We start from the raw sequence: 12,660 nt of genomic DNA on the forward strand, positions 1-12,660 counted from the left end.
AAGTAAATGACATGATTTTTTTTTTTTTAAATAAGGTTTCGATGCCTTTTTATACTAACATTTCCAGTGTCTTTGATGTAGCCTCAGATAGCTCAAATACCTTTTTCAAGAGTCAAAGAAAACCAGGATAGGATAAAGACAGCTGACATAGTAGAAAGGTTCAGCCTTTGAGTCAAGAAAAAAAAAAAAAGTAGGGTTCAATTTCTCTGACATACACTGGCTTTTGGAACATTGGAAAATCATCAATGCCCCAAGGTAACTCTCTAAAGATTTCATGCTATAATTAATTTGCTGAGGGAGTTTCCATACTTCAAATTACTCTATGTAGATAAAGCCAAAGAACCAAAAAAAAAAAAAAAAAAAAAAAAAAAAGAGTATGTGAATGAATGTGTCAAAGAGAGAGGTATTAATAGATGTCACTTTTCCTGTAACTTTAAATTTGAAGTTCTCCCACAAATAACAATGTCCCTCAACATCAACCACCTGGAAATACAAGGCAGAAGTCTATAAGTGTGTAACATCTTGCTGTAACATTATTGTTTGTAGGTATTATTTCATTTGTGTCATAGAGAAGTATTTTAAAAATACACACTAGTAGGTCTTTTCTAGGGAAATAAGATGGTGCATTGAATATGGCACCAGGTTTGGAATCAGGAAGATCTGAATTCAAATGTAGCCTCAGACACTTACTAGCTAGGTGACCCTGGGCAAGTCACTTACCCCCAATTTGTCTTAAGTTCCACATCTGTAAAATAGGGAAACACTTGAAAAGGAAATAGCAAATAACTCCAGTATCTTTGCCAAGGAAATTCCATGGGTTTTGAGACATGTAGAGTCCATAATGATTAAATAACAATATAGTCTTATCTACCTAAAGTTTCCATATTACAAGTTTCTATTATAATACACTAATATAATTTCTAAGGATGGAATACTTTGGAGAATATTTTAGCAATGTATGACTACTGAAAATCACATTATTGATTCCTTTACACTTTCCACAGAAGTATTTAATAAACATTTGTTGAATAAATAATCCTTTAAACAGCCTGAAGATTAAGAATATAGCAATATAAAAGAGCAGGAATGCAGGATAGTAAAATGCTATAAAAATCCCAAACCAAAAAGGAATGGAATCAAAAGGTTTTTTTCCCTAAAACAATACTATTTGAAAATAAGGGTTAAAATGGAAAAATAGAGACACTTTCATTTGGAAGTTATTAGAAAGTTGACCAGGTCCACAGATTTCAAAATATGTTTATATTCCAGCAATGTGTCTTACTACAGTAGTTTCTACAATTAAGACAATGAAAGAGTTAGACTAAATGATGTCAAAGATGTTTCCTGGGCGCCCCCCCCCCCCGTTCTATGATTCTATGATTAATCCACATCTATATTTCAGTTATGGACACAGTAATAAGCACACACAAAAATTACTATAGACATAGTAATAAGCATACAAAAAATAAGCACCAGCAATAAAAAGACTAAAATATTTCTACTTAAAGGTAACATAACTGTATGTGCAAAAAGCCCAAGAGACTCTAAAAAAACTTAATAGATGTTAAATTAATTCAGTAATATACAAGATAAGCCCACAAAAGTGACTTACATTTTTATGTCACTTAAAAATCAGGAAAAATTAAATAAAAATGTAATTTATATTAATTGAAAAAATAATTTGACACTAATCTACCAAAATATGCTTTAAATCAATTTAAAAAAAAACTATTTTAAAGGTTTTAATAGTAATTATAAAAGAATACCTGACCTGGAAGAATCACCCCTATCATAGTTAAGAGTAAAATCAATAATAGAAAAATGTCAAAATTCCTAAAATTAGTTTACAGATTCAATTGGACACTTTATAGAATTGCATTAAGTGATTCGATTTATTTGGAAAAATAAAGACAAGAAGCATATCAAGGAAAACTTTAAAAAAAAAAAATCAGAGAATTGCTTTGCCAGATTTTTTAATGGCAATTTTATAACTACCTGGTATTGATTTTTTTTAATGAAAAAATTATCAATCAATGGAAAGAAAACCTAGAAATAAAATGAAATATATAAAATGATTAGGAATAGAGATTGAACCTATGATTTCACCAGTAAAGGCAGCTTCCTAATGAGGAAACTCCTATCAAAGTACCTAGTAGTCTTTTAAGTGGCCTGGGGCACTAAGGGGTGAAAAGACTTATTACTTCCCTAGTTTATTCAGCCATAGGCCTGACAAAGGCAGGCCTTGAACACACCCAGATTAAAAAGTAATTGAAAATATCTATCAAAATAAATAAAAATAAAATAGAACATGTCAACATGTCATACAAAAGTCATACAGAAGGATTCTGTATATGGCCAATAAGTGGCCAGCAGGGATCCTTATGTATGACTTAGTGAGGCTGTATTACTATTTCAGTTTGATACCACTGCTCTACAACATTCTGCCTTGTCAAAAATGATTAGTGTTCTAAAATTTCAAGGCTACAAAATCATTGGGAAAAAAACAAATTCAATAAAAAATAGTTTGGGGAAATTATATAGCCATAAGCAAAAGCTGTGAGACTGTAAATCCAGGTAAAATCAAATTAATCAGTGTTCTAAATTTGTTTACATATGTAAAAGCTGCTATTCAACAAATGGAAGAAATTTTTAAATATAAAATCCTTGAATTTGATTAAATAAAAATAACTCCATTTGTAAAACAAAAAGCAATTTATCTAAAGTAAAAAAGCAAATGAGAGAGATTGCAGTAAATATTTCTGATAAAAATATATCTCTCCCAACTCCATGAGGGAATGATATATAAATTTACCAGAATAATGCCAAATCACCAATGAATAAATAGCCAAAAGCTATGGACAGACAGTTCCCTCAAGACAAAATCTGTTAAAAAAAAAAAAATTCTCTAATCATCTGAGTAGTGAAAATTAAAACTCAGAGATAAAACCTGACACCAAAAATAGCAAAGGTAAGTAAAACTGATCAAATTCAATGTTGGCAGGGCTGCAAGGAAATAGGTGTGTATCACATTGCTAAAAAAAAAAACTGTAAAAAGGTGTAATCTTTTTAGAAAACAATCAGGCAAAACATAATAAAAGTTACAAAATTGATCACATCCTTTGACCAAATGATCTCACTTATAGGCCTAAAAAAGTCACATTTTTTTAAAATAGTATTGAAGAACTAGAAATAATCTACTTATCCAGTAATTGAAGAATTTTTTTTTTAAACATAGAAATGTTGTGTCACAAAAATGAGAATTAACTGATGCAATAATCTAGTAAAATAGCAAGATTCAAAAATAAAAATAAGGCAAGATTTCTACAAAGTAATAGGGGAGGAAGGGGAAAAGAATAATTTATTAAGATAATACTATGATCTTATTTAAAAAGGAACATAGCGGGGCGGCTAGATGGAGCAGTGGATAAAGCACCAGCCTGTCAGGAGGACCTGAGTTCAAATATGGTCTCAGATACTTAACACTTCCTAATTCTGTGATCTGGGCAAGTCACTTAATCCCAATTGCCTCAGCAAAAAAAAAAAAAAAAAAAAAAAAAAAGGGGGGGGGGGATTTTAAATACCCAAAGGAAAATAAAAAGGAGTGTAAATAAATTATAAATGCTATTACTTTGTGAATTTTTAAAATCAAAAATAAAGTTTGGAGTTTTAGGACTTTACTAAGACACTTTTTTATTGTTGGTATTTTCTAAGCTTTTTAAGCTTGTGACTTTTTGAAACATACAAATAATGGGCTACTATCAGTACAAATATTCAAATTAAATTTTAGGATTGGAAAAAATTAATTTAAAAAAATGTTTTAATTAATTTAAATTTAACTTAATTTTTAAATTAAAACCTGCTTGTAAAAGACACCATTACATTTTTTTAAAAAACATTGTCTGGTGCTACAAACAAATATAACATGTTTTGTACCACTCTAGCAATTAAACATTTCAAAAGAGCACCGGAGACTGTTTTCAAATTGGAGACCGAAGACCACTACATGGCTGGGCACTTTATGTGTTCGAAGCTGTTTCCACTTTGGTCAAGTGAGGAAGTTGGGAGTGATGATTCTGAGATTCCTTCCAGCTGAATATATTTACAAAAAAATATATCAGTTAACTACTGCATCATGGTTCACTTCTTTAAATATTACCTAACCAAGAATATTAAACCCAAGGATCCTGAAGATGTTTTTTGTAATTTTGTCAAAGTATTTTCTAGGCAAGAATTATTAACTAGGAACTTAAAACAATATAGGATACTCCTAAGTGAAGTCCCAAAGTAGAAGTCAATGACAACATGCCAAGTGAAATCACAGCTTAGCTCTGAAATAAAAATGACACTTAATGCCTGGTAGCACCAATGGACAACAGGCTTACTAAATCTATCAATGAAAAATAGGGTACTCCTAATGTGTCAGATGTACAATCAAAGAGCAAATCCTCAGCTAATTAGGAACTTTCTAAAGCTCATATTGTCTATAACAAGCAAATTCAGAAAGAAAGTATCTAAATTGATGTCATTTACATTTATTTACCAGCAAGATAATTTATAGATCAATACATTGCTAATGTTATACAAATAAGAACATCCATGGCTAGGAGTGGTACTATAAACCTTTAATCTCTGCTACTGGCAAGTATATTATTAGAGATTGGAATTTCTGAGCTATAATAGGCTAAAGGAGAAGAGATGAATGTACTAACAAATGCACTAACAATGGGATTAATATGGGGAATCCCTGAGAGTTTCTGTCCTTTAGGCAGTCCCAACCTGCCTAAGAAAGGATAAAAAGCACGGGTGTGAAAGATTAAAACCTCTATCAGTCAGTATTGAAATTAACCCCATAAATGTAGCTTGGAGATATGAAGATCCTTGTCTCAGCATCACCAGCCTTTACCTCAGCAAAAAAAGGAAAAAGAAAACTTAAGACCACCCATAGAATGGTGAATCATCACCCCAAAAGCTGGGTTTAGATGGAAGCTTCTTTACCTTTGTCTTGTCATGGACCCCTTCCCTTTCCATTTTAGCAGTCTAGTGAAACCTATATAAATGATTGAAGGATAACGATAAATGTCAGATAGATGCTAGTGAAAATGCATTTTTTTCCTCATATAAGTTCATGGACCTCTGAAATCTATCCATAAAGTTAAAGTTAAGAACCCCTGGTTTAGACAAGTGCTATTGTCTAGGTATTTTTAAATGATTAAATAACAGCATGAGCATACCTGGAGAATTTGCTACTGAGTCAAAATGACAATTGGACAGAACTGCATGCTGTGCTCCATTTCTAGGTTCCAGCTTTACTACAACATTGGTTATGTTATCATAATAACTAGTAAATCCTCCTAAGAAGTCAATGCTGAAGGACCCTGTTGGTCGTTGCACATCTACTGAAATCTTGTGAATGCTGCTGCTTTCAGCTTTGATCAGTTTAATCTGCTCCAAGAGGTAGTTAACTGTGAGAACTTCATTTTCTAGGCTTCCTGTAGTTCTGGGACCAATGGAAGTTATATGTTCAAGATAATTCCTACAAGAAATCAAAAAGAGTAAGATGAAAAAAAAGATTTGCTAAGCTAAAAGCACCACAGTACAAAAGAGTAAGCCACATCTACCTAAATATTTATCAGCAATAAGGGATCTTCACTATATTAAGTATAACTTGAAACAATCTATAAATTCCTATTAACTTTTCATTTTTAGCCCTCACCACTTCACACAAGGATTTGTAATCTAAAAAAATTCTTTTCACACACTTCAATACAATTCTTTACAATACAAACACATCAAACTACCAAAAGCAATAAAAAGTTTGTCCAAAAGTCATGCCTACAGTGAGCTAAATAGTGACACTACAACTTCTTTACATAGTGGGTAACAGATTCACATGGTTAAAAGTCAGTGTGACCTCCTCCTAATGCATACAAATAACCACCTTACTCACAAAGTTTTAAGTGGACCAAAACGAAACTTTTTCAAAAAGATAATTAGCTAAAGTATGCAATCACCACTACCAAAAAAATTCTGATAAAGTACTTATGAAAACAAGCTTTCTCTGCTTGATAATCAAAACTTTTTTAGTAAGATGATCTAGTGAAATATTTTTCACATATAATTATCAACCTCTGTCAACCATAGGTTACTATACTTTTAATTTTAATTAACAATAAATAGGCTGTGTGAGAAACTTTTCATCAAGTGTAACTTTATAGTACCCCCTTTTCCATCTCAAAGTTAGCACAAAAAGTGATTTTATCTAATAGTACAGAAAATCATTCTTCGATCTTCAGTCTGACAAGTTTACAATTTTTTTTTAAGAAATCCAGTCTTCTACTGAAGAATATTTCCAAAAAGAATGAAAATCATGTCTCTGAAAACAAAAAAAATAGAAACATAAATGGTGCATAACCCCAATTTCTCCATTTAGGTGCATTAGCAAAAGCTGGATGGAACTGGCTAATTATCTAGTTCAGCAAAGGTATGCTCAGAGTAACACAGAGGGTAAATAAAATCAAAAGGTCAGGTCTTCTCCAGAAGGTCAGCCAGTAGGCAAGCATTTATCAAGAGATTGCTATGTGCCGGGCATCGTGCTAAGCGCCCGGGATACACAAGCAGCGGTCCGTGCTCCAGAGCAGCTCGCAACCCTACCGGGAGCCGAGAAAACCACTATGTACATTTCCCACTCCCACGTGTTAGCTTTCACTAATAAGAAACCAGTCTTGCAGCAGAGTCAAGGATGCAAAGACAGTCTCCAGAGGCACCATATTTCAGTGAGCTTTCTTTAGATCCCCAGGGCTTAGCACAGTGCCCGGTAAGTATGCAGTAAAAACTTAATAAATGCTCCTTGGCGTCTTTATTTGCAAAAGTCAAATCGGATGATTTGGTGCTCAGAAGGACCTTGGACTTTATCTAGTCCAAACCTGCTCAATTTGCGGAGGAAACTGAGGGCCAGAAATGTTAAGTGACTCGCCCAAGGTCATCGAAAGAGGAAGCACAACAAAGATCTGAACCCAGGTCTTCTCTGCTTCCAAATCCGGAGCCCCGTTCCGCTGCAGAGCGTGGGCTGGTGCAGCTCATGTGCGTTTATTAAACGCTTGCGGAGTGCCTAGCAGCGCGCAAAGGTGTGTGCACGTGTGGGGGAGGGTAGGAGGACGGGGAGCGAAGCGGCACCTACCGGGCTCGCAGCGCGCTGAACTCCGGGCGGGGCCCTGAGGAGGCGGGCAGCACGAGCTGCTGCAGAGAGAGCTGCACGAGCAGCCGGAGCCCGAGCAGGTAGAGGAGGAGAGCGACCGCGGCGCGCGCCTCCGACAGCCCGGACCCCGCGGCCCGGCCACCGTCACTCCCCTTCCGCGTCCAGTCCCGGGGCGAGCCGAGGAGCGGCCCCTGCTCCGAGGCCTCCCGCTCCTCCTGACCCGGGGCAGCCGGACTCCCTCGGCGCTCTACGCCGACGCGGAGCCGCCTCACGGCCGCCGACTGCGAGCCCCACTCCATGGCCGCGAGCCGCGAGCCCCGAGCCCCCGCTGCGGCCACCGGCCCAACCAACCAACCGCCACTGCCGCCTGCACCCCGGCAGCCGGGGCAGCGCCTCCTGAGGAGCGGACGGAAACTGCACTGGGACAAACTTGTGCTGATTGGTCCTTTCCCGCGGGCCGCCCCGAGCCCGCCTCCTTGGGCGGGAGGGGCGGGGCTGGCGAATCGGGACGGTTTAAGGAGTCCGCTCAGGTGGACAGCCGAAATTTCCAGAATAGAAAGCCGAGTCACAACAGCTTCTTTGGAAATCAATGAAAACTTAGGCAAGCATTCAAAGAAGGCACGGGCTGAATAAACTGAATAAAGTTAAAAACGAAAATCCCACCTGTCCCCGCCCCCCGCGGCGGGTGGATGAAGCTTGTCCCGGGACCCGCCTCTGGGCCCGAGGGAAAGGAAAAGTAGGACAATGCTTGCGAGTCCCTTCTTTCCAACCTCTTTTCCCTTCCTCCCCCCCACCCCCAGAATAAATGCCCTGACTTCTTACCAGCTCCGGCAGCCAACGCAAACTTCTGTTTGGTTTTTAAAGCCTTTCCTAACTTAACCCCTTCCCGTCGTTAGCCTTAGGTAACTTAAGAGTAGTGCCCTAGCGATCCTGGATGGTGGCCTCTGCCCTTCCCAGCCAGCGAAGCTACGCCGACTCCTGGCCCGCTCAGTCGTCATTTGAGAGCCTCCTGGCTTCCTTTAAGTCTCATAAAATACCGTGTTCTGTAGGAAGGCTCGCTGCAAGCCCGTGTTCATGCTAGTGCCTTCCCTCTGAGGCTCTCCAGTGCAGGAGGAGCTCTTGGTCTCGTCTTTCAGTCCTGAAGGTTTTCATAGGAAAGACTGATTCGCCTTCTCCTTTTCCAGCTGAAGATTTTACAGATAAAGAACTGAAGCAACCAGGATTGATTTGGCCAGGGTCATCCAAGTGGTGTCTGAGGCTGGGTTTGAACTTCAGGCATGGGGCTCTATCCACTTCGCAACCTGGCCACAGTCTGTCTTATCTCCCTCCCCCCATCGCTTCTTCGTAAATATATCTCTATATCTTAATATAAATACACACATACGTATGTGTATTGTGTGTGTTTCTATCTAAAAGCAAGATGACAAATCAATTGCCATTACATCTATATATACACATATATGTATTGTGTATCACAGATATATAATCTATGTTCATATCCGAAGATCTATGGCTATAGCTTGTTTTTATGTAGTCGTTTCTCCTGTTGGAATGGGAATACCATGAGGTCAGGACTGGGCGATTCTGCCCTTCTCTAACTCCCAGGCTTTAGCCCTGCATGGCCATATCTGTCTTTGCAAGAAGCAATAGCACAAGCTGTGGCCACACCTCATGAATCAGCTAAAGCTGGTTGAGGGTAATCAATAGGCCTCAAATCTGTCAGGTGGATCTCTAACCCAAGTATCTGAAGACTCTCCTGGTGGACTGTGCAGAGAGAAAATTTTGTTCCCAGGGCATGAGGGGTGAAAGCAGAGACACTCTAGAAAGCTCAGAGCTGGTCATTTACGGCCCCCCAAGGCCCTGGCCAGCCAACTTTCATCCTGCCACTGGACATTGATGACTCCGAAAGAGAAAGTGAGATTGACAAACTTGTAATAATTCCTCATTTAAATCCAATGCAAACAAAAGTCAAGCAGTGATATCAAAAACCAAGGACAACAATAGAATGTGAATTTCAGGAGCTTAGAAAGGATTTTTGCTTTTCTCTGTAACTCCTAGGGTTTAGTCTTGCTTGCTTGGTTATGTAATGTAATAGACATTTAATATGTACTTATTGACTCACTGACTGATATACACCTTTTCTTTTAGCTAGAAACAGAATTTTTATAGCCCATTGACTATTTCGTTTGGTCAAATGCTATAGCTTGGAGCACCTGCTAATTGCCAAAGTACTTTCTTAGTTGAGTCCTAATGGGACAGACAGGATAAATGGACATTCTCATGCTCATTTTAGATATAAGAAAAAAGAGGCTCAGGTCAGAAGTCAGAGCCAGGACTAGAATACAGGTCTTTGAGGGAAAATTCTATCTGCTTGAATTCCCATCCATCTTTTAAAGCCCCAATGGAACACCGCTTTCATAACGCTTCTTCCCTATTCTTTTAGGACTGCTCTCACACTATGCTTTGGTTTGCAACTCTCTAATGTACTTTAGTACCATCTTTCTACAAGACTGTAAATAGTCCTGGGGAAAGGACTCCATCTCTCCTGAACTTTGAAGCCATACAGACTAAACATTTAATGTTTGTTGAATTAATGGTTTGCCTCTCCCACATGTTCATAGCCACTTTGGACAGACCCTTGCTATACAACTGGCTCACTTGCTACACTGTACAGCACCACCACCACCTCTACTATGATGAAGAGTTTAGTTCAGTGGCATTGGCCCCCTTGCTATTACTTGAAGATACTCCCATCTCTACATTCCTGGAATTTTCCCAGAAGGGCCTCCCTTCTCATCTCTGCCTCCTAGCTTCTCTGGCTGTCAAGTCTTAACTGAAACCTCACCTTCTACAGAAAGCTTTTCCCAATCCCTTTTAATTTTAATCCCTTCCTGTTAATTACTTCCTATTCATCCTATATACAACTTGTTTGTACACATTTGCTTGTTTCCCCCACTAAATTGTTCTCATTGAGGTGAAAACCTGTCTTTTGCTTTTTCTATGATTAGAGATGGATTTTAATATGAAGGAAGGAGTTCTATCTAACACCAATAAAATCACAGATCACCCTACTTTTTCATGTCTCCTGTTTCATACTTACCCAATAAATATCCCCAAAGCTTACCACAATGCTTAATTAATGTTTATTGACTGACTGACTGACATAATAATAGATTTAGATTTCTTCTCTCACTTTCTTTTCTTTTTCTCCAGAGGAACCTCTGTGCTTTTCCACAAGTTTGGAAAGAATTAAAGCATTATGTATTGGTCTTGTCTTTTCAGTCAATCACACTTTTTCTGTGTACACACTTGGAAACGTGTGCTTTGGAAAATTGTACCTCCACGTATAATGGGCAACAATAGATATCTACCACTTGCAAGAATCTACTAGACAGTTACCCTCTTAACTTTAAACCTAATCCATTTACATTTGAGGAATAAAGTAGGAAGTTAAAAAGGTCCATAAATAAGAAATGTGTTTCTCAGATTAATTTGACCCTTTTTGATCTAATTTTTCTTGTACAACATGATAAAAGTGGAAATATGTTTAGAAGAATTCCACATATTTAACCTATATTGGATTACTTGGCAGGGAGACAGGAAAAAAATTGGAACACAAAGTTTTGCAAGGATAAATGTTGAAACTATCTTTGCTTGTATTTTGAAAAAATAAAAAGCTATGATTATTTTTTTTAAATAAAATAAAGATGTGTCCTTTCTACTGCAGCTTTGTACCCAATAAGTATTCAGCAAATTGGACAGGGATGATGAACATAGTGGGGAGGGGGAGGGTTTTGTTTTGTTTTTAAAGTCAGTTTACTCATTAAAGCCATTTTAATTATAATTTTACTTGTGAGAATCTCAAGCCTGTGACCAATGCAAATTAATGAAAAAAATAGGACTAAACCCCAGAACCCTTCCTAAAATTACTATTTGTCAGCTGTCCAGGGTGGTCTAAATAAGCACACATTTCAACAGCAGGGTCCACCTCCCATGGAGTATTTGCTTTGTAGGTAAAGATGAATTACCCCTGCTGATCTTACAGACTCCTTCCAAAGAGCCTGTGGGGGCAGGAGAGTTCCCAGTCTGTTAGATTCAGAGATAGTAAAGCTGAGACCTGAACCAAAGAAAAGTGAAATCCCACTAGATTTTTCTTGTTTGTTTTAAACCCCAATCATTTTTTAACCTTAGTGCAAAGGACCAAATTATATCCTCAGACTCTTATTATAGGAGCATATATGCCAGAGAGCACCTCCAATTATTTTCAATCTGAGAGGTGCCAGAAGCCATAGAGCAGAATAGATACAAATAGTACAGAGAATCTTAACCTTTTTTGTGTCCTTGACACACACAGCCTTAGACAAGGACCCCTTCTCAGAATAATTTTTTAAAACAGGATTACAAAGAAGGTCAATTATATTGAAATATAGTCATCATTTAAAAAAAACAAAAACAAGTTCACAGACACCAGGATAAAATTCCCTGAGAGAGACCCCTAAATTTATGCTGAATCACTAGTTTTCCTTTGTAACACTTTCTCATTAGAAATTTGGTGGAACAAGTGAGCAGCATACCATTCTCACAACCTATGATGCATCCATTCGTATCCTCCCCTATTCTTTAACCTTCCTCCTACAAATGGGCTGAACACTGAGCAAACTGGTCCAGCTGGATGGTAAGACTTCTCCAGTTGAAACACTTATTTTTTTTTAATTTAGAATTTTTTCCCACAGTATATATGCATGAGTAATTTTTTTATAATATTATCCCTTGTATTCATTTTTCCAAATTATCCCCTCCTCCCTCCACTCCCTCCCCCGATGACAGGCAATCCCATACATTTTACATGGAAACACTTATTTTTTTGACACACTTTTATTTCTAATTGTTCACCAATTCTTAAGATTTAGACAATTATTTTTGACATTTGGCTTTGTAAATATAGTAACCGAAGGGCTTGAGATATGGATGGTTATATATCCCCATTCTTCTGTCTCAAATAGGCCACCCAATTTAGAACTCAGATTTCCATTCAAGAAATGGAGAGGAAAAGACAGAACTAAGATGGCATAGCAACCTGCCCAGATTCTCCCCCCCCAAAAAAACATTCAGACCTCTCAGCCCAGAATCATCAAAGACATCAGAATGGTTTGTCAGTAGGAGAGAGGACCTCAGGAAACCAAGAGTGGGTGTGAGAAGCAGAAGGCCTTAGTTATCCCACAGAGGTATCTTTCCTAACACTGAGGAAGGATTCTATTGCTTTAGCACATAAAATCCCTGAAGCTTGGGACAGTGTACCTCCACCTTGGAAACAGAGTCCTAATTTAACAAAGAATTAAAAGCTGAGTAATACATCGGGAAAACGAACAGACAACAGAAAAAGTTTCTGATCATTGAAAATTATTATGATTCCTTGATTATCTCCTGAAAGAGATCCCAACATTAAAATTCCTAGGAATATTATG

General features: G+C 37.7%; 1 protein-coding gene across 1 annotated transcript in view; it reads right to left on the minus strand.

Moving 5' to 3' along the window:
• ERMP1 (endoplasmic reticulum metallopeptidase 1) overlaps window positions 1–10,260 on the minus strand; it is a 46,944-nt gene extending 36,684 nt beyond the window's left edge. The window contains exons 1-2 of the mRNA XM_074282869.1: window positions 7,178–10,260; window positions 5,232–5,533 (exon numbers count right to left, since the gene is read on the minus strand). Of these exons, the coding sequence (XP_074138970.1) occupies window positions 5,232–5,533; window positions 7,178–7,494 (619 nt within the window). The 5' untranslated portion in view covers window positions 7,495–10,260. The remainder of the gene's footprint in view (window positions 1–5,231; window positions 5,534–7,177) is intronic.
• Between the last annotated feature and the right edge of the window lie 2,400 nt (window positions 10,261–12,660).

The sequence above is a fragment of the Sminthopsis crassicaudata genome, chromosome 1, assembly GCF_048593235.1.
Source record: "Sminthopsis crassicaudata isolate SCR6 chromosome 1, ASM4859323v1, whole genome shotgun sequence".
Lineage (NCBI taxonomy): Eukaryota > Metazoa > Chordata > Mammalia > Dasyuromorphia > Dasyuridae > Sminthopsis > Sminthopsis crassicaudata.